This window comes from Andrographis paniculata, unplaced genomic scaffold (assembly GCF_009805555.1).
Source record: "Andrographis paniculata isolate CXL003 unplaced genomic scaffold, ASM980555v1 Contig22END, whole genome shotgun sequence".
Classification (NCBI taxonomy): domain Eukaryota; kingdom Viridiplantae; phylum Streptophyta; class Magnoliopsida; order Lamiales; family Acanthaceae; genus Andrographis; species Andrographis paniculata.
The window spans coordinates 3,527,717-3,546,981 of NW_026137513.1; the positions used below are offsets into that span (position 1 = coordinate 3,527,717).

At 35.3% G+C, this 19,265-nt stretch overlaps 2 protein-coding genes across 2 annotated transcripts; both read right to left on the reverse strand.

Moving 5' to 3' along the window:
* Window positions 1-359: 359 nt before the first annotated feature.
* Window positions 360-1,502, reverse strand: LOC127245519 (uncharacterized). The gene is made up of 2 exons (XM_051266454.1): window positions 1,215-1,502; window positions 360-1,115 (listed from the first exon to the last, which is right to left on the reverse strand). The coding sequence occupies exons 1-2, from the start codon at window positions 1,366-1,368 to the stop codon at window positions 625-627; spliced, it is 645 nt and encodes a 214-aa protein (XP_051122411.1). The 5' UTR covers window positions 1,369-1,502; the 3' UTR covers window positions 360-624.
* A 4,117-nt stretch (window positions 1,503-5,619) lies between these two features.
* LOC127245359 (uncharacterized) lies at window positions 5,620-19,226 on the reverse strand. The gene is made up of 18 exons (XM_051266192.1): window positions 18,762-19,226; window positions 18,058-18,106; window positions 16,279-16,713; window positions 15,511-15,884; window positions 15,249-15,422; window positions 14,979-15,158; window positions 14,215-14,289; window positions 14,077-14,143; window positions 12,906-13,947; window positions 12,768-12,824; window positions 11,398-11,475; window positions 10,936-11,001; window positions 10,741-10,834; window positions 8,323-8,774; window positions 7,607-7,793; window positions 6,814-7,521; window positions 6,494-6,740; window positions 5,620-6,418 (listed from the first exon to the last, which is right to left on the reverse strand). The coding sequence occupies exons 1-18, from the start codon at window positions 19,107-19,109 to the stop codon at window positions 5,973-5,975; spliced, it is 5,079 nt and encodes a 1,692-aa protein (XP_051122149.1). The 5' UTR covers window positions 19,110-19,226; the 3' UTR covers window positions 5,620-5,972.
* Window positions 19,227-19,265: the final 39 nt, after the last annotated feature.

Sequence of the window (19,265 nt, forward strand, 5' to 3'; positions counted from 1 at the left end):
TTTTTTTATATTATACTAAAAATCAATTTTACATTCAAAACATCACATCAAACCTATTTATATCACATTATATAACTATTCAAATTCAAAATTTTTACTATTCAAATCCCAACTCAAAATCCAAACTCCAAACAAACACACCCTAAATGTATTTGTGAAAAAAAATGGGGTATTTAATAAAATAATTATTTTGTAATTGAACATCCCAAAATATAAAAATATGTATACTTTGTAACTGGACGAAGAAAATATTATATACTTTTAAGAAATTTTCGCCCCGGTCCTCTGTGAGTGCGAGCCGGTCTATTAATATATATATATATATATATCAAAGTAAATAATAATAATAATAATAATAATAATGCTAAAAATTTTGTGAATCTCCATTTCAAAAGACCAACAAAAATGGGGCCTTCTTAACCTATTACATGATATTCTGTGAAATTGAGCCATTTTCTATCATCTCAGCTGTACATCAAAATTTAACACATATACATATATCATTATATAAAATATTTATTACATATATATATATATAATTTTTTAAATTTTTTCTCCTTTTATAATATAATTAATTGGTTCTGTTTCCTCAATATTTTGCTATTGCCAGAAATTACATTTCTGTTAGCTACTGTGGCCAATAAAAACTTCGCCGCCATATCCATGGCTGCCCTTCAGATACTGAGAATATACGTATCGTTTAGGGATTTCTCCGCCAGATCTTCCCACAACAACGGGGTACGCCGCAGGAAAGGACGCCTTCCGAACGCATCGGCCGCCGGTCGAGCTCGGATACCTCGGCGGCAAACCGCCGCCGCAGTAGTAGAACGACGACTTCGGCGGCGAACCGTCGCTACTGCAAGAGGAAGATGAAGAAGAGGAGGAAGGCGAAGACAATTTCTTACTCAGGCTTTTGGTAACTGAAAGGAACGCTCGAATCTTCAGAGACTTCGGCGGTTCCTCCGCCGCGGAGGCGTAGTCGTATTCCTCGATTAGATTCGCGAGATCCTCGTCGGAAGTTATGGACACTAACGCGTCCAAATCCTCCGTCGGCAATTTGCACCTAATTAGACTCACCGGAGATCCACACAGTTCCTCCATCTTCACCAACAAATCTATTAAAAAACAAACAAACAAACGAAAACTGAATCAAAAACCGTTTCAAAACCAACAGATACAAACAAAAAAATCCTTTCACTCAAAAAACGCCTCACCGGAAAAGGAAACGGAATAATTGACGGAAAGGACACGCGTCACTCCGCCGTGGTACCGGAGCTCTCCGTCGGGGAAACGTGGAATAATCCGACCGCCGTAGCTACAGCAGAACTTGATATTGCGACTGTCAGTTCTGAGTACAGATCCAACCATATTTGGTCTCTCCCGCACCTAAACGAGTATAATCGATCGCTTTCTGTAAACTGCAGAAACTTCCAGATTCAATCTAGAAGAAGAAGAAGAAGCTGGAAGAAGCTCTGCAATGGCTGCTGCGTCCCCAAGCCTAAAGGAAGTTACGAATGAGCGGTTATTTATAGAGAGAGAAATTTGCTTCAAGGGTGGTAAAAAGTGAGGTGCCGGGACCACAGGTCCCAGTTTGATTCCCTCACGGCTACGTTGGTGGACCCTAACTTTATATCATAATTAAAATTAAAATTAAAATTAAATTATCTGAGTGGGACATCATTTCTCAAATTGAAATTATTATTATTATTATTATATTAATCCATTTCAATTTGACAAATTATTTGTCAAAATAAATTCGAGTAATTTTCAGTCGCCGTCCCAGTGGTCCTGGACTTAATTTGTTTGACTGACACTGTGTTGAGCTGTTGGCCCGGCCGGGTCACACCGGCACAACTGTCGAGGGCATAATTGGAAATTAGCTTCAATTTATATATATAGTATTTATTATTTTTGTTAGTAGAAAATACTAGAGAGTTGTACGTAATGTATATGACAACTACTGTTTCTTTTATTTATTAGTGAAAAAACAAAAATAATGAAGGAAAGAATATTCGAATTTGATGAAAATTTTAAAATAATAAACAATAACAAAAGAGACATTAAAATATTTAATAATATTTATAATAATTAATAAGTACACTAAACTTATTTCTGTCTGTCATGTGATGATGACTTCTGTAATAATATTCATTAAATTATACGGAATGGGAATCTATTGTGCATAAAATAATTTTTAATAATAATAATATACTTAAATAATAGTAAAATAATTAATTAAAATATTTATATATATATATATATATATCCAACCATCAAATTAAGAATTATTTATATACATATTAATCTCAGAGGTTGTGATCGTGGGACCCACTGGAACATGCATGTTTGGGTAAGTGGGTCCCATTGTGGACCCCACGACATTTGGTTCATTTCGATTTCTGTTTGGTGCTGTCCAACGCCCCTTTATTATCTTCTTATCCTTATTCTGAAAAATATAAAATATAAAATAAATAATAATAATAATAATAATAATGATGTATGTAGGTATGTATGAAGTTGCCATATAAAGGGAGAACCATGCATGTTCTCACGTTCATTCTACAATGTCCAAATTCATACATCAAACCACCTGATTTTGATCCATTCCTTACATGACACACCAATGCTATTATTAGTTTGTTGAATCATTGTCGCTAAATTCACAATAGCGATTTCAAGAAAGCGTGAAATTTGGTTCACGGATGACACGTGTCGACTGGCAAGTCGCATGTAAAAAATTTAACGGTAGGACTAGTTCTTACGCACTTCCTCTTATAAAATAATGCTCAAAATTATTTGGATATGGAGATTAAAAAATAGTACTTTAATATTATTTATATTTTTATTTTTTTAATGGTAGAATTAAAATTTTATAAGGTTACTTTTGGATTAAAATAGAATTAGTGTAAGAAATATATATGAGGTTCATCAATGACATTTGTATAAATAGAAAAAAAATTAGTAACTTTACTAATAGAGTTGAAAACAACAAAACTGTCAACAAAGTTAGAAACAACGGAACTCTCACTGAAGTTAGAAATAATAAGACTCTCACTAGACTCGAAAAAATGGAACTCTCAAGTGTCAATGCAGTCAGAAATACGACTATGGAGAAACGTAACAGACAAATACAGAGGCATAACTTCAACAAAATTCAGGATTCAAAGCATTAATTTAGGTTTTTTTTTTTTTTTTTTTAATCAACTTTTACCAAATTATACCATTTATAAAAATTTTCTCCTCTAAAATATCAAATCAAATATTTTTTTTTTTTCATATTTTATGCTAACTTTTAAAATTTATTTATTAAAAATCACATCAATATCTATTTATATCATATATATATATATATAAATATAACTATTCTAATTCAAAAAATTTACTAATCAAATCCTAAACTAAAATCCAAATTAATCTCAAAAAATTTGGTGGCCACATGCTTTGCTCATTTGAGCTGAATCCTATGTTGTGATCTCCAAACATGGATTGTCAGTATGTCGCCATAAGCTTAGAAAATCAAATAAAATAACATAAAATAAATATTATTGATGTGTTTTTTTTAGTGAAAAATTCTCTACCTATTTCAAAAAATATATATTAATATATTACAAATATTAAAAATATTTATTATTTTTATACTATTTACATAATTTCTTATATTTCATATTAAAAAAAATATATTCTTTTAAATTATTTCATAAAACAAACACAGATAGTATTTCTATATTAAAAATAAAGTAATTAAAATATGACATAGGTATGATTTTTTAAATAAAGTAGGTGTTAAGTCTTGACAAAATTCAATAAGGTCATAAATTTATATTTTAATTATATATTTATTAATTGCAATACATTCGATTGACAAATTCATACAATTTGTTGCTAAATATAGTAATTTATTACTTGAAGAACATACCAAGAAATTGAGACCACAAAAATATATTAATATATATAATTAATGGAATCAAATATATTTTAAATGGAAAATGGAGTTTACCGAACACAATGTTTTGGTATCTTTGGTGCTGTGGAGGCTGACAATATAAGGCCACAAAAATTGATCCCCAAAATACTTTCGAATACTCTATTTAAGGGTACACTAAAAAAATAAAAAATTAAAAAATAAAATTTATTAAATAAAAAATGACAGTACATGAATAAGAATAATGGAGTAAGAAGATAGACAAGGTACAAAGTTCAGATATAATTCGAATTAATTCTATTTGTTATTTGCCACACTTACTTGATATTTAAATATGAGAGTTTAAAATTCTGTGAGCATTTTTTTATTTTCGTCCGTCTCATAACAAAGTTTTTATTTTCCTTTTTAGTAATTGTACTATCTGCCTAGTATTACAAATATCATTCCAATTTACAATATATTATAAATGTCATTACCTTTATATCATACAATACTAATAGGGTTAATTTAGTCTTTTTTATATTTATTTCTACTTTATTCCAATATAATACTGATATTTTTAAAATTCCGTGCAAAAAATAAATAGATATATAGATATGGGACGGAGGGAGTACCGAATAAATACCCGGTTCAAGTATTTTTTTTTTTTTTTTATCATTTTCGTTTGTCCTACTTCAAAGTATTCATTTTCAATTTAAAAAAAATAATTAAAAATTAATATCAAAATACTCTTAACTTTTTATTTAAATTGAAAATATATCATTACATATACAATTACTTTATATATAAAACGCCAAAAATGTAAAAAATGTTAACTAATAAAATACTATTATCTAGTATTAATTTACTAGAAAACTTCAAAATGCCATATTGAATTGAAACAAAGGAAGTATAAATTTATTGGATTTTTACATTTAAAATTAAAAAAAGAAAAATATTTTACTATAAAATGCAATGTAAAACACAAAACAAACTCTAAAAAATTTTCTTCGTGTCCTTTTTTCTAAAAATAGTAATTATAGAATGTAATCCAATAATATATATATTTATAATAGAAATAATTTTTACACATTTTATGTATATTATTTAATAGTTATTATAGTATTTCCGTCCTGATCTAAAGTCTCATTTATTTTTTTCGTATTTATCTTTGAATATTATTTATTATATCAAAACGTAATACAAGTTAAGAAAAAATTACAAAAATACTTATATTAGTCTCTTATAATACTAATAGAATGACATTTATAGAAAAAAAAAATATATACATACAAACAAAAATATTTTTAATGTTAAATATAATAATACAAAATGTAATTGTGACCCGTAGATGCGCATGGAAAAAGTATTTATTTACAAGTATATCACAAGTATTTATTTACAAATATATCACATATATTTACACATTCAATTTATCTAAATTTTTCACTCACTTCATCAATTCTTTTGTATACTTTTCAAAATACTATATTTATTAAAAATCATGTGTCTAATTCAAATAAATATACATTTGTTCAAGTGGAAAGTAATGGGTGTATATGATTTGTATTTTGAATTTAAAGTGTTTTTTTTTTATGCTAGATATATAGAAATATATATAATATAAAAAATAATCTTTTATATTAAATTATTAAATTTTTAAGTGAATTAGTCTGGGCCTAGTTTTAAGATATTAAGTAAGGAAAAAGCCCATTTAATGATCAAGATTGCATTTTTTTAATTGGTTCTAATTCTGGATAGGATTGGACAAAGCCTATAGTCTATAGACTATATAGTATACATATTTCAGCATCGAAAAACAAGACACGGCCGTGCCGATCAAAAACCTACAAAAAAGAAAAACAAGACACGGCCGTGTTGTATTCACCGGAGAGACCTCAGCCATGGCCGGAAGGGACCTGTATCGTCTCTTCCACATTCTCGGCGCGACATTTCTGACGAACAGCTCCTCTCAGTCCCAGCCTGGCATCAGAAGAGATCGATTCCACATCTATCATCTCTGACATCCAATTTTAAATTCGTCGAGCATTTCGACGTTTACGCCTCAATTTCAGAAGTAACCCGCCGTGTCGATCCCGTGCCAGCGTTGCAAGCACATCCTGCCGTTAACGTCGTACTCCCAAAGCCCCGTCGACATCTGCCGTTCGAGCTTCTTCTTCCGCCCGTTGATCCAATTGTTATGGAGCACGAAGCACCCCATCCTCCAACACGTTTTACGGGTGTCGTTTCCCTCCCACAGCCCTTGGTACGCGCCGTTCGGGAAGAGATCCCGGTCCAAGAATTGAACCGTCAGATTCGTCGAAGGCTCCAAGCACCGATCGTCGCCTAATCGATACGCCCCACCGTTGCCGCACAACGTGTCGTAAAAACTCGGCTGCTCGGAGAGATTCGACTTTGCCGCATGACCCACTACCCTCTTCATTGCCGCGATCGTTGTCCTGTCCGAACGTGCGAAGTAGAACCCGGAGTTGAGTCGTCGCGGTAAGTTTGGTGGCTCTGCGAGGCATCGAAAATTGATTACGAATCTTTTCGTCGTATGAATTTAATAATTTCGACATCCCAGTTCAGTACCTGTCGCGTTGTATTCGTCAGATTGCGCGACGAGAACCCCCGGGCCAAAGGAACTCAGATACGGCAACGGATTCTTGAACCAGTACACGTCGACGTCGCTCAAGAGTACGTTGTATCCGAGTTTCAGTATTCGGAGGACCATCCTCGACTTCACTTTCGTTACTTTCTGAAAACAATCGGTCCCAAAATGGCAGCCGTCGAAGCTGATGTTCGCCGGAGAATTCGTGCACTTGATCACCGGCAAGCCCTAAAAGAACAAACGTTAGAAAAGATCGTTTGTGCGATTCCTAACAGCGATAAAATACGGCGAATCGAGTCACCTGTAACACAGAAAAGTCGTAGACGTCATCGTCGAGAGCGCAGACCAAAAAGTTCAATACTCCGAGACGACGAAGCCTACAAACCCAGCTCATCAGCAAGTCCTTGTAGCTGTACCCGGCGACTCCGAGAACGACGCTCTTGTTCCGATCACCGCGCATCGACAGCAGCGTTTCGAGGGATAGAGGAAGCGAAACTGACGTCGGGAATGTCACGTTCCTGTTCGACAAGCATCGTTCGATGGAATCGAACGAAACGATCGCATTGACGCATTCGAGTATTCTCTTGTTTCGTAAATTCATTCGCCTCCCGTACCCGAGCGGGTACACGATGTTTTGCTCCGTGTTGACGAAGACAAAGTTGCCGTTGCAGTCGAGGAATCGGAACAGATTCGAGAAGTTCGTTTTACCGAACGACAACGACCCGTAAACCCGTCCAAGAAGTGCATTTCCAACTCCTTCCCAAGTTTTGTCTTCTTCGACAATCTCCGCGTCGTCGAGAAAGAAACTGGAAACCATCGACGTCGCGTCGATAACGAGCCTGAAATCGGAGATCAAAGCCTCGGAAACGATCCAACGGTTGTGAATCCCCTCGCCATACAAGAAAGGAGGAAGAACACCCTTGTGAAGAGGCAAATCTCCACTGTTCCACGCGATAATCATTCGATCATCGCACCGATTCCGAGCACGTTTCTCAGCTACGACGAACTCCTGCAGCCGATCCACAAGATGATAATTTTAACATAAGATCGATCTCTCGAGTCGCAAACGAACAGGGGCGCCTTCTGAATCGTACCTTCTTCGCTCCGACATTTTTCGACAAAGCAACGAGAAGCCAATCTTCATCAAGCTTGTGAGCATAGTTCAAAGTAGACACAAAATTCGGCAAGAGAACGATGTCAGGATCGATCAACACGGATATATCCGACGGCAATGCCATCGATCTTGCAATGATTGAATGGAGATACGGCGTACCGAGAAACCTAACATTAAATCAGCATCCAAGAAAGTAAAGTTTAGCAATCTACACTAATACAATGCACCAATTCATGAAGAACCTAAGCCAAATTTCCATAGTTTTCGATTTCAATTTCGATTTTGATTTCACTTCAATAATTCATTAATAATCTAGAATGCAAAAAGGATTCATCAAGAACATAAGCCCAATTTCCATAGTTTTGGATTTCAATTTCGATTTTGATTTCACTGCAATCATTTATTAGTAATCTAGAATGCAAAAAGGATTCATCCAATCCACAGCACCAATTCATGAAGAACATAAGCCCAATTTTTCGATTTCGATTTCAATTGCACTTCAATCATTCATTAAAAATCTAGAATGCCAAAAGGAATCATCCAATACACAGAACCAATTCATGAAGAACATAAGCCCAAATTTTCGATTTCGATTTCAATTTCGATTGCACTCCAATCATTCATAAATAATCTAGAATGCAAAAGAAACTCATCCATTCAATAATTTCAAGAAATGTAGCTTTAGAGAAGACTCACGTGAAGTCAACATCGGCCATGACTGAAACTCTGGAGCCAAATGAATGAGCAAAGGAGATGACAGAAGGGTCTTGGCTGAAAAGAATCACAGTTAAATTTTCAGACAGCTCAAGCCATGATCTTACAGCAAGAACTTGCCTATCACCAATCGAGCCAATAAAGGGCTTTGGGGCTGTAAAAATAGTGATCTTGGGAACATTCGAATCACCAAGAACATTAACATCACCTCTTCTTACACTAAAATCTCTAAGCGAAATGGGTACCATTTGAATGACATAAAATGAGACCCCAATCAAGAAAACCCCATATATCCAAACGAGACATAGCCCTTTCTGCAGAACCTGCAAAAACCCAAGAAAACTTAGAAAATAAACATTTTTTGAGCATCTGGGATCTTTTCTTACCCTCTGGTTGTAGAGATTGGAGAAGAAGAATGAGTAGAGAGATTCCATCTTGGCAAATCAAATCAAATCAAATGTGTAACGGATGGATCTTTAAGGCAGGTTAATTGGGGTTCTTGTCTTGATGGGTGTTTTGGAGCCAACCTATGTTTCAATTTTTATTTATTTATTTAATTTTAAAAAAGAAACCATCTTGAGTGTAGGCTTAGAAATTGGCCTAATTTTCGGCTGCCAAGAACATGGGATATGTGATGGGATCGAAGAATCACAAGATTTTACTACTAGACTCTCTTTCTCACTCTTTTCTTTTTATACAAAAGCCAAAAGGGTTTGTTTGGGTATCATCAATTCATGCTTCACAATGAATGAAATTCATGAGTTTGTTTTTGGCTTTTTGCTGCCGAAAAGGAAAGGGTGTTTAGGAGGATTCGAGTAGTAGGTGGTGTTGTCATTAAATATCCACTCTTTGTTTGTCAACAGACAAGAAAAATAATAATTAAAATAAAAAAGCTTGCGAATAAATATTCCAATATCTCTTCGTAATAACTCTCCTAACACAAGTTCTATTTTATTTTATTTTTGATTTTTTACAATAGAATCTTCTTGTTCCTTGTAAACATATGTTTAAAGGTTTGGATTTTAAATTTGAATAGTAAAAATTTTAAATTCAATATAAATAATATTGATATGATATTTTGAATAATATAAAAAATAAAAATAAATATTTGATTTTATATTTTTTTAAAAAAATTAATAAAAAATAAAATTTTGGTGAAATCCTATAAAAACACTTTTATTCAATAGTCAAGTTCAAGGCCTATCGATGATGACTATTTTTATTGTTAGTCTTGAAATAATTCAAAACAATGGACTGAAATATATTATCTTATACATTTTTTATTTTTTATTTTTTTATTTTTATTTTTTATGATGTGAAAACCTTCCACCACTATGTATCGGATGTGATTCCAATCGAACCTACATAATAGTCTCCAAACTAGATCCGATAAACAAATCACACAAATCAATGACAACCAAGACCCAATGTCAGTTGCTCCCAATAATTTGTTCAATTTTTGTAAAGAGCATTACCCCAAACAATTATTTTTACATTAAAAAAAAACATCAAATCCAATAATGAAAAATAAAACAAGATCAGAAAAACCAGATTTTTTCTCCCATTAATTCAAGTTGTGATGTTCCAAGCGATATTATGAGATTATTAGTCATTGCAAGATGATAGAAAATGTTAACCCTGATTTACTAAGGTAAACAATTTTATCTATTCATATTTTTATTATCCATATTTTAACAAATACTATCTAATTTGTTACTATTTTTTCCGCTTAACCATCCCATTTTTATCAATCCTCTAATAAAATTTTCATAATACTTTTATTTACTTTTCACCTGCTCTACTTTTAACATTAAAATATTACTCACTCCTATCCAACTCAAAATATTATTTTTACCATTTTTATGTCACACTCCCAAATCTTTCCTATTTTAGTAAAAATAACTATATATTAATACCAAAATACCCTTAACTTTTACTTAAATTACAAATATACCATTACACATACGATTACTTCATTACAAAAATATCAAAGCACTTCCACTAATAAATAAAATACTATTATTTTTTAATCTACTACAAAATCTCAAAGAGCCCATTTGAAATCGAAAGGATGGAGTATTACTTTTTAGTATTGGTGTCTTGAGCAAAGTTATATAAATTTACCAGATGAAAGAGAGTACATTAGAGCACAACATACAATAAATGTAGGAAAAATTATCAAAACAGAACTTGGCAGTACATATTGTGTATATATATCACACAATGCTAAATACTTAGTGCATGAGCAAATCCCCCTAATATATAGATAACACATAACCATGAAAAAAGTTGATAATCATGAGGGGCAGGATTAGTAAGAAACATTCCAATTCACTTGGGGCCAAAATTGCAGTATAGAAGGTAAGAATTTCAAAAGCAGAACCAACAAAAGTAAACTACAATACCTTTGTTAACGGGAGGGTGATTCGATTCAACTTTACATATTGTAAATTTAAGACATCCCATATGTTCCAAACCAGAGCAATCCACCAGGCTTCTCATGGATCAGGAGTTTCTGCAGTTGTAACCAAAGTGTCCCACACAAATCCGACGGCTGATCCCAATTCCAATTGCTGTCAAGGTATTCATTCCAGCTATCGGCGACGGCGTGCAGGTGATCTTGACCTTGACCTTGATCTTGATCCAGATTTTTTTCCTCCCCTGTAAATTGATTTGAGCATCTTCTTCATACTAATGAAACAGGACATAAATACAACTAGGAACACATAGGTTGTGTTCTTTTATGAATTTTACCGCAGGTTTTTACTATAGACTCTTTTTTCTCTCCAAAAATATCAAATCAATTACTTTGCTTTTTATTTTATATTATACTACAAATTTATTTTACATTCAAAACATCACATCAACCTCTATTTATATCACATCAAACAACTATTCAAATTCAATATTTTACTATTAAAAGAACCCAAAAACTAAAACCCACAAACAAACACACCCATAAATACTTTTAACCTGAAGTGGATAGTGACATGGTGGATCGACAAGAGTCTCAAAAAGAAAATCACAGAAATTGAACCCAAGAAACTAAAGAGTTACCTGCTTGTCTCAAGAGAAGAGTAGGGAGAATGCCTGCGCTTAGAGTACTTGCTATGAGGAGGAGACCTCGAAACTTGTCTAAAAGGAAACATTACATGCTAAGCCAGTGAGTACAGGACATATAATTACTTGTGTGACTTCGTTTAGTGTTGTATAAAATCCAGATTTCAAATAATCGACTCGGTGGCATAACAATTCCTCTGGTGGAAGAAGCACGGCAATGATATTGAGCCCAATGCCAGAGACAGTAGCAAAAACACAGCATTTCCTCTATAGAAGCAGCTTATTTTTAAAATAAGCCTTTCAAAGAGACTTGAAAAGGGAATTTTTATACAATCAGAGAAGTAGAAGTTGGCTATACTCATGGGAAAACGGTACTGTAGTGAAAGATAGCTCACGAGCTTTGTGAAAAATAAACAGCTGGCTCTTAATAATCTAACTGTTTTGCACGATCCAATTCACTATTGCAACTATATGCTTTGTGCAGCATAATGGAGATGCACAGAAAATTAATGTTTAGAATAGAATCTAGATCTACTAATAAGCTTAAAGCAGCTCACCAAGACAGCACATAATGATCCTAGAGATCAACTCATATTTTTACCATAATGGCAAGAATGATAAATACATAAAAGATCGTCGAGCATATGAAAGAGTTCAAGACTGTAGTCAACATGAATATAAAGCAGCAAGGGCAAGCTACTAGGGAGCTCTTTCTGGACTAGAAGATTTTTTCCCCCTTCAGATCAGTAAAACTGAAAGACATATTTCCTTACCAAACATGAGTTTTTGTTTATGCTCACAATTTCATAATCATCCTTACCTAACTATTCTAATAAACCAACAAAATCAATCAAAGAGAGCATCAACAGTGCAGAATTCTTATAAGAAGCTCTGACGAAATATTGAATCCAAGAAATGGATATGCATGATGCAGTTTGCAGTAATTCAATCGCTACATATTAAATTACAAGAATCCGTCAACCAAATTTCTTAAAGATTGAAAGGCAAACATTTGAAGTAACACGAAATCTCACTACATCCATCAAAAAATTTGAGAACTTGTACATAAATTTTGAATGAATATGCATTTTCTTTTTAAAAGGGTAGTAGTAAATTGCATGCACAGAGACAAGATCACAAAATTACGAAATGTATGAGCAGATTAGACACACCCAAAAAGGGTAGTAGTAAATAAGCACTTTCATACTTCAGTTTTCATCCTTACTTAATTCAATTATTTGGCCATTCATGCTACTATTTACAAGAAAATGTTCTAGAAAGTATTAAATTGTCAACCATGAGAACAGGTCTGAGCCTACGGCAAATCATATGTTGTCAAATCACGATATAGAAAGTAGACAGGGTACCTTTTCCTTGATCTTATGGGTGATGGAGATCTATGTCGCCTCGAGTGTCGCGATTTCCTGCCCACAAGATTAGTCGCTGTGAGAAAATATCTTACATTCTAAACAAGGATGACAGCATATTTTGTTTGGAAAGCATACCTTTTTGAGTCATCTGAGGACTCATCACTAGAATGATGCCGCTTATGGCGTTTAGAATCACTCCCACTTCTATGTCTAGATCGTTCTTCTTTTTCATCCCGTCTTCTGTTTTGTTTTCTATCATCATTATCATTTTTTTGCGTAGTTTTTTTCTCTCTCCATACCTCAACTCCTTCATTGCCTGTAGAAGGAGATGGGTGTCTCCTTGATTCAGTGTGCTTCACCTTTTCATTATTTCTGTCTTTGTCCTTATATTTATCTTTAAAGCTATCAGGATCGTCAATCCTTTCAGTTTCTAATTGCCTTTCTTCATGCCTTCGGTGCCTGTCATGTCCCTTCTTATCTAACCTTTCCTTGGAACTTTCTGAATCTTTAATTACTTTCTTACCCAACTTCTTCTTGCTTTCAAGTCTATCGTTCTTGTCAGATCTATTTTGGGTTTGAAAATCATCATTTTCCAAACCTCTAGCATCTAAATCTCCATCTAGTTTTTCATTTACCCCTGCAGTCCTGTCAGTTTTATGATTGCTTAACTTGGAAACACCAGAGACATGTTGCAACTCATCTTCAGCACTCCCAGGCAATCCCCCGGATGAAAGGTTGTCAATTGCGGTTGACAACCCTCTCTCTGCTCTATCATCATTATTATCTGTATCTGCAACACTACCGCTAGGATAAGCATTGGCTGGACTTTTTCTGCCAATGCCATCAGCTGCCTCAGGAAGATTTCCTTGTTTCTCTGCTTCTTCCTGGGAACGATCATTCTCAATCACCGGATTATCTTCCAAAAGTTGCTGATGCGTGGCATTTTCCTTTGAACTTGGTTTAGTTGAACTCTCTACCTCTTCATCTTCCTCATCTGAAGCATAACTAGCTAGACCTAGTATATCACCAGGTCCAAATGTTGACTTTTCACTACCATCCTCATGATCATTTTCCTTGGTCTTGGTTGAAACCAGAACCTTGGCAGAGGCCTTAGGTGTTGAAATAGATGGAGTAGATGGTAATGCGTGGTTGTCTGGAATGTCCATATCTTGGCCAACTAAAAAAGAAAGCTTTAGTATTCAAGGAGATGAAACTAACATATACTGAATCAAATTTCTTAAGCATCAATCTGAGTAACATCTCAAAAGAAAAAGAATGACTACGCATTAAGCTTTACATGAGTTACCTTCAATGGAAAGATCACCTTCTTTAAGAACTTTGGTTGCAATTTCATCAAAAAGTTCATCAGTGACCTGAAAAGAATGTATACTTAAATATTTCTGGTATTGTAATGGGAAATCTTTTAGTAATTGAGTAGCTGCACCTTCAAAAGGACTTCAGTAAGCACACGTTTTATTTCCCTGTTTATAGCTGCAGTTCTAGCAGCCTCCACCTCATCCTGCAAAGAAACAAAAGATGAGCAAAAACTAAAAGAATGACTGCTCCTGTTAAGTTTAAATGATAAAAACTATAAATTAGCACTATACAACCTAGAATATAAAAATTCAAACCCTAGACAATTCATGGCTCCATTAATTAGAAATGCAAGAATGTGTGAATTCCTGTAGTGTTACCAGTTTCCAGAATGACATTTCAGAACTTCGTTAATTTATATAAACATTTAACAGGGTATCAACAACAGGTTTCATTCGTAACAACTTCCTCTTAATCTCTTGTTCAATTCCATCTCAGTCCACATTTGTGGTAAATTTGGCTAGAAGACTACATCTTCATTATGGGCACTTTATTCTATCTCCAGTTATGAAGGGCCAAGCCGACACAGTGCAATGGTTCAACAAAGCAATCATACAAGATTACAGATTTGGTAAAACATCGGGTATTTTAGATAAGGGAGAACACTAGCTCAATGAGAGGATGCTAAACAGTAGATAGAACTTGTCAAAAGTAATGATCCAAGTCAAAACTTCACCATTTATAACATTAATATACTTCCTCCTTCCAGTAAACTTAACCCCATTCCTTTGTATTATTACAAAGAAGCGGGACTAAATTTCCCGACGGAGGGAGTAATTTCTTAACAGCTTTTTAGTTGTGTGTGTGTGTGAGCGAGAGAGGGAGAGAGATCACCTCATCCTCATCCTCAGTTGATCTGAAAGAATCAATGCTCTTACTATCTGCTTGATCTCCCTTCCTGTAATTATCTTCATCAATGGATTGACTATCTTCTTTAGGAGTGCCTGCGGTGGTACTCGTAATAACAGCTTTGTTTTTTATTATCTCCTCCCTTACCCAATTAGGTATGGATACCTGAAGTTCATGAGATGTATTGTTTATCCAATATTCCAATAGTAGTTTTCAGATACAAAACAATTGGTAGAACGATAAATATACACATACCTTTTTAGGGCGGTCAGAAACACCATAAGCATCTCCAGAGAATGCTGATGGATGAGACATTACACCTGTACCAACACCGAAAGCAGGGCCTATCATCGGGACAGTTGGCTGAAAGCCTGGTCCAGCAGGAAACATAGGAGTTGCATGTCCAGAAACCGGTATTGGATGATCAATCTACGAAATATGAAAGAGTTTGAATGAAAATAATTAACATGCAAACCAAAAACATAGAGACAAGAATGTGTAGATTCAGGTTCAAAACCTGTGGTGTTGTGGGGATAGGTGGAATCCCAGGAGGGTAAACTACCCCTGATACAGAAGGGGGATTCCATGCATAGTTTGAAGATATAGGCACAGCAGGATCCCCACCTCTCCCAGTCCCTGCTGAAGAATGAGTGTAAATGGGCTGTGTGTGTGCATGTGCTTCACGATTAAAATGAGGTGCAAAATTCAGTGGCTGATCGCTTAGATCTGTCATTGGCTGAGCAGGTTGGCTGCCAAGTGAATTTTGGGTCTCTTCTGTCCATCCAGATCTGACGCCCGCAGGCAGTAGTGACTGAGGTTGTGTACCGGAGATTACAGGCAGAGGAGCAGAGCTGTTAACCTTTTCAGATCCATTCCCAGCCTCATCCTTACCTGCAATAACGAATATGAGTCAGGAAGCTTTTCTTGTTTATATACAACGCAAGTCTTCCTTCAGAAAAAGTCATATGAGCTAAGCCAACATTTGCAACATGAAAATGAAAAGTACAACTGTTATAAATGCATCCCTTTATTCTATCATGTATGTGATCAGCTTTACAATCCACAACCATCTCAATAGTGATCACAATGAAATACACTTTGTTGGAATATTTGGTTCGAAAGTTTCTGAGTTTTATGTGGTTCCAACATAGTCAATTCTTGTGTTTTATGCAGTTCAAGTACATGCTATTGTGGTGATTACGTATCACTCATTAGTTTTCAGAGCAAAAAGAAATGTTTTTGAAGATCCACATTCAGTATCAGTGTGTACTATTTAAATTTTTACCTGCAACAGAAGAATAACTAGAAGGTACCTCCTGCTGATAGGATAACGGACTTATAGATGGCTTCTCTTGTTGATGGGATGGTGCAACTGAATCTCCAGCCAAGCCTCCATCTCTTGAAGCAAATGCCGCATGCATGCCTGCATCATATGATGGCTGACCAGAACTGACATACTGAGAATCCTGCATTTGGCCTGGATTTGTTCTACTTGGATGTCCCACAGGATACAGTTGATAGTTAGATCCAGGAGGTAGTGTGTGCCCATCATGAGATTGAGGCTCGGCTGGCTGTGAATATTGGTCATGAAAATGACTCTGCCCTTCTGGCCGTACACCTGGAACAAACTGTGGCTGCTGCCCTTGCTGATTGTTGTTAGCAGCATTTGCAGCAGCCCATGCTCTAGCTTTTGCTGCCCAGTCTTCTTCATTGTTATTTGCTGCAGGGGAAAAAACTCTTCAAATTCAGCAAAAATATGCAAAATACTAAACACCCACCTTTGGTTGCAACTTCAACTATCACACATTCATGCGGAAACTTATCCATGCTCCATATTAAAATTTGGCAAGAGAAACCAAAGCCTCACAAGTCGTGATTTGTTAAGCATACAGGAAAATGCACACTTCACAATTCAATAGGAAAGGACAAACAACTCCTGATAGTTCCACAAAGGTTACAGACGAAGAATCTAAGGAACATGCTTTCAAGCTAACAATGCTTTCCCCTGACACATTAATCTGTTCTGAGTACTATGGTAGCTCAATTACCCTTACCTTCATGACACATGTCCTTCTGAGATATGCATATCAGACAGCACCTTCTGAGTTCAAACATCATTAATTTTCTAAGAAGCATATAAAATCCCACAAACCCAAAGCCCAACTCCTTGTCAACTTAAAAACACCAATGGTGCAAAGCAAATCATCTGCTTCTACTAAACACAGAAACAAGAAAATCTAAAAAGAGGTTCTGATGGATTTCTGTCAAGGTTTATAGACCGGATGGGGCATCCATCTGCTTAAGAGTAGATGTCTTTCAACAAGCTAAAACATATTCATCATTTCATTTTCAATACAAATACTGAAGAAGTGTGTGACTTTTTATTCTACAAATATGCTCCCCAGTCCTTTTCAATCGTTGGGCTTTAGGGGTAAAAGCAACAACCACATGCTTCAGGGATGCAAAGATATTTAATACTGGAAAAGTAAAGAAAAGATATCTAGCTTCAGAATTTTCTTACAGTAAAATACTCTATGGCATAAATAGAGAGATTATTCCAAGCACAGCTCCACATTTATTGATATTCAGAATTTTTAATGCAGATAACAGAAGAACCCAACTTGGAAAATTTTCTGGAATGAAATTTTACTTGGAGCTATAAGCCTATAACAGTTTAATACTAGGCTTTCAGACCAATTTTATCCACATGATATCCACAACGGTACTACAAGCAATGAACATATTGGCTAACAAATATAAGTGACTATCTATTAAATAGAGGATAATTTTTTTCTGCTTGTTTTCATTCAAATATGCATTTGATAAGTTATCATATGTATTCATTAAGAGAAACAAACAAAAACATGAAAAGGAAGTAGCTTAATGCATCTAAGAACAATTTAATGTAAGCCAAAATTATAAAACAAGTAAACATACGGTAACCAATAAAATACAAAACACATAGGTCTGCAGGATTTCCTAATCCACATAATATACACATAAATAATGAACACCAACACAAGCACATTAATCTCTCAGAAAATAAGAAAAGTCATCTACTGACTTGGATACTGCCAACTCTGATGGGGAGTCCAGCTGCCACCAGCCCAATCCTGCAACAAAGGGGAGACAACGTTCAAACTTCAAATTCCTAATGCTTTGTTAATTAGGTGTAACTAGTAAATTTGAATATGATAAAAAAACCATTTATGATGTGTAATGTCTTTGCAATCATATTTTATTGTGTGTTGTTCGGAACATATAAGTGGAAACTATTCACTACAAGAATGTACACACAAATACATGTGATAAATATGAGATAATGTTACACAGATGATTTAATAAATAATCTTCTGTGATGAGCTTAAAGTGCATCCATAATCAAGATTATGATGGCCTGAAACATAGTCATCTTATAGCTCTTACTTCCAGGTTTGTTGAAGAGTAAGATAAAAAATCACAGGAGGCATTTCATTTTTTTCATATCAATACCGTACACTCCAGCAGACGTTAATCTATCTGTTTCTCTTAAAAAACAAGAATCTTGAAGGCAAAGCATCTTTGAGAAGACTAAGAAAGACTAAAACCATAATCTATTAACTAATTTACATTCATGAAACGAGCAATTCCAAAATATGCAACTCAATCACATACCTGGCTCAATAATAGCAATACAAGCATTTCTAATCAAAACAAGAGGGGAGGAGAAAAGCAGATACTCTGGCTACTATTACAAGAAATAAAGAAACCCAAACTCAACAAAAATACCTGAGATTGAGGAGCGTGAAACGGCCTCGGCTGAAGCGGATGCGGCGGCAGCGGGTAGCGAGGATTACCAGAATAAGGCGGAGCGTGATGCGCAGGATAAGGGGGCTGAAAGTACTGACCGTGGTCAGTGGACTGCGGCGGAGGCCACTGCGGCGGCGGCGGCGGCGAAGGCGAATGCTGTGTTTGCGGCTGGTATTGAAACTGCGGAGCCGAGTAACCCCAGGGATAGTTCGATTGCGGGTGGGTTGGAGGAGGCGGAGGCCTCTGGTAAGGATCCGCCCCCGGCGGCGGCGGCGGCGGTGGCGCCTGCGGCGGCCTCATGTAGCCATGGGGCTGCTGGTAATCCATGTCGAGATTTTTCTACAGAGCACCGTTCTGCGTTGAAGGGTTTTTATATCGCCACTGTCCCCGACGATCCTCTCTTTTCTACTAGTGAAAGGGAAAATGAAGAACTCCCGGGTCTCAAGTTGGAAAGTCCCGGGAGCCGAACACCCGGTTCTTGGA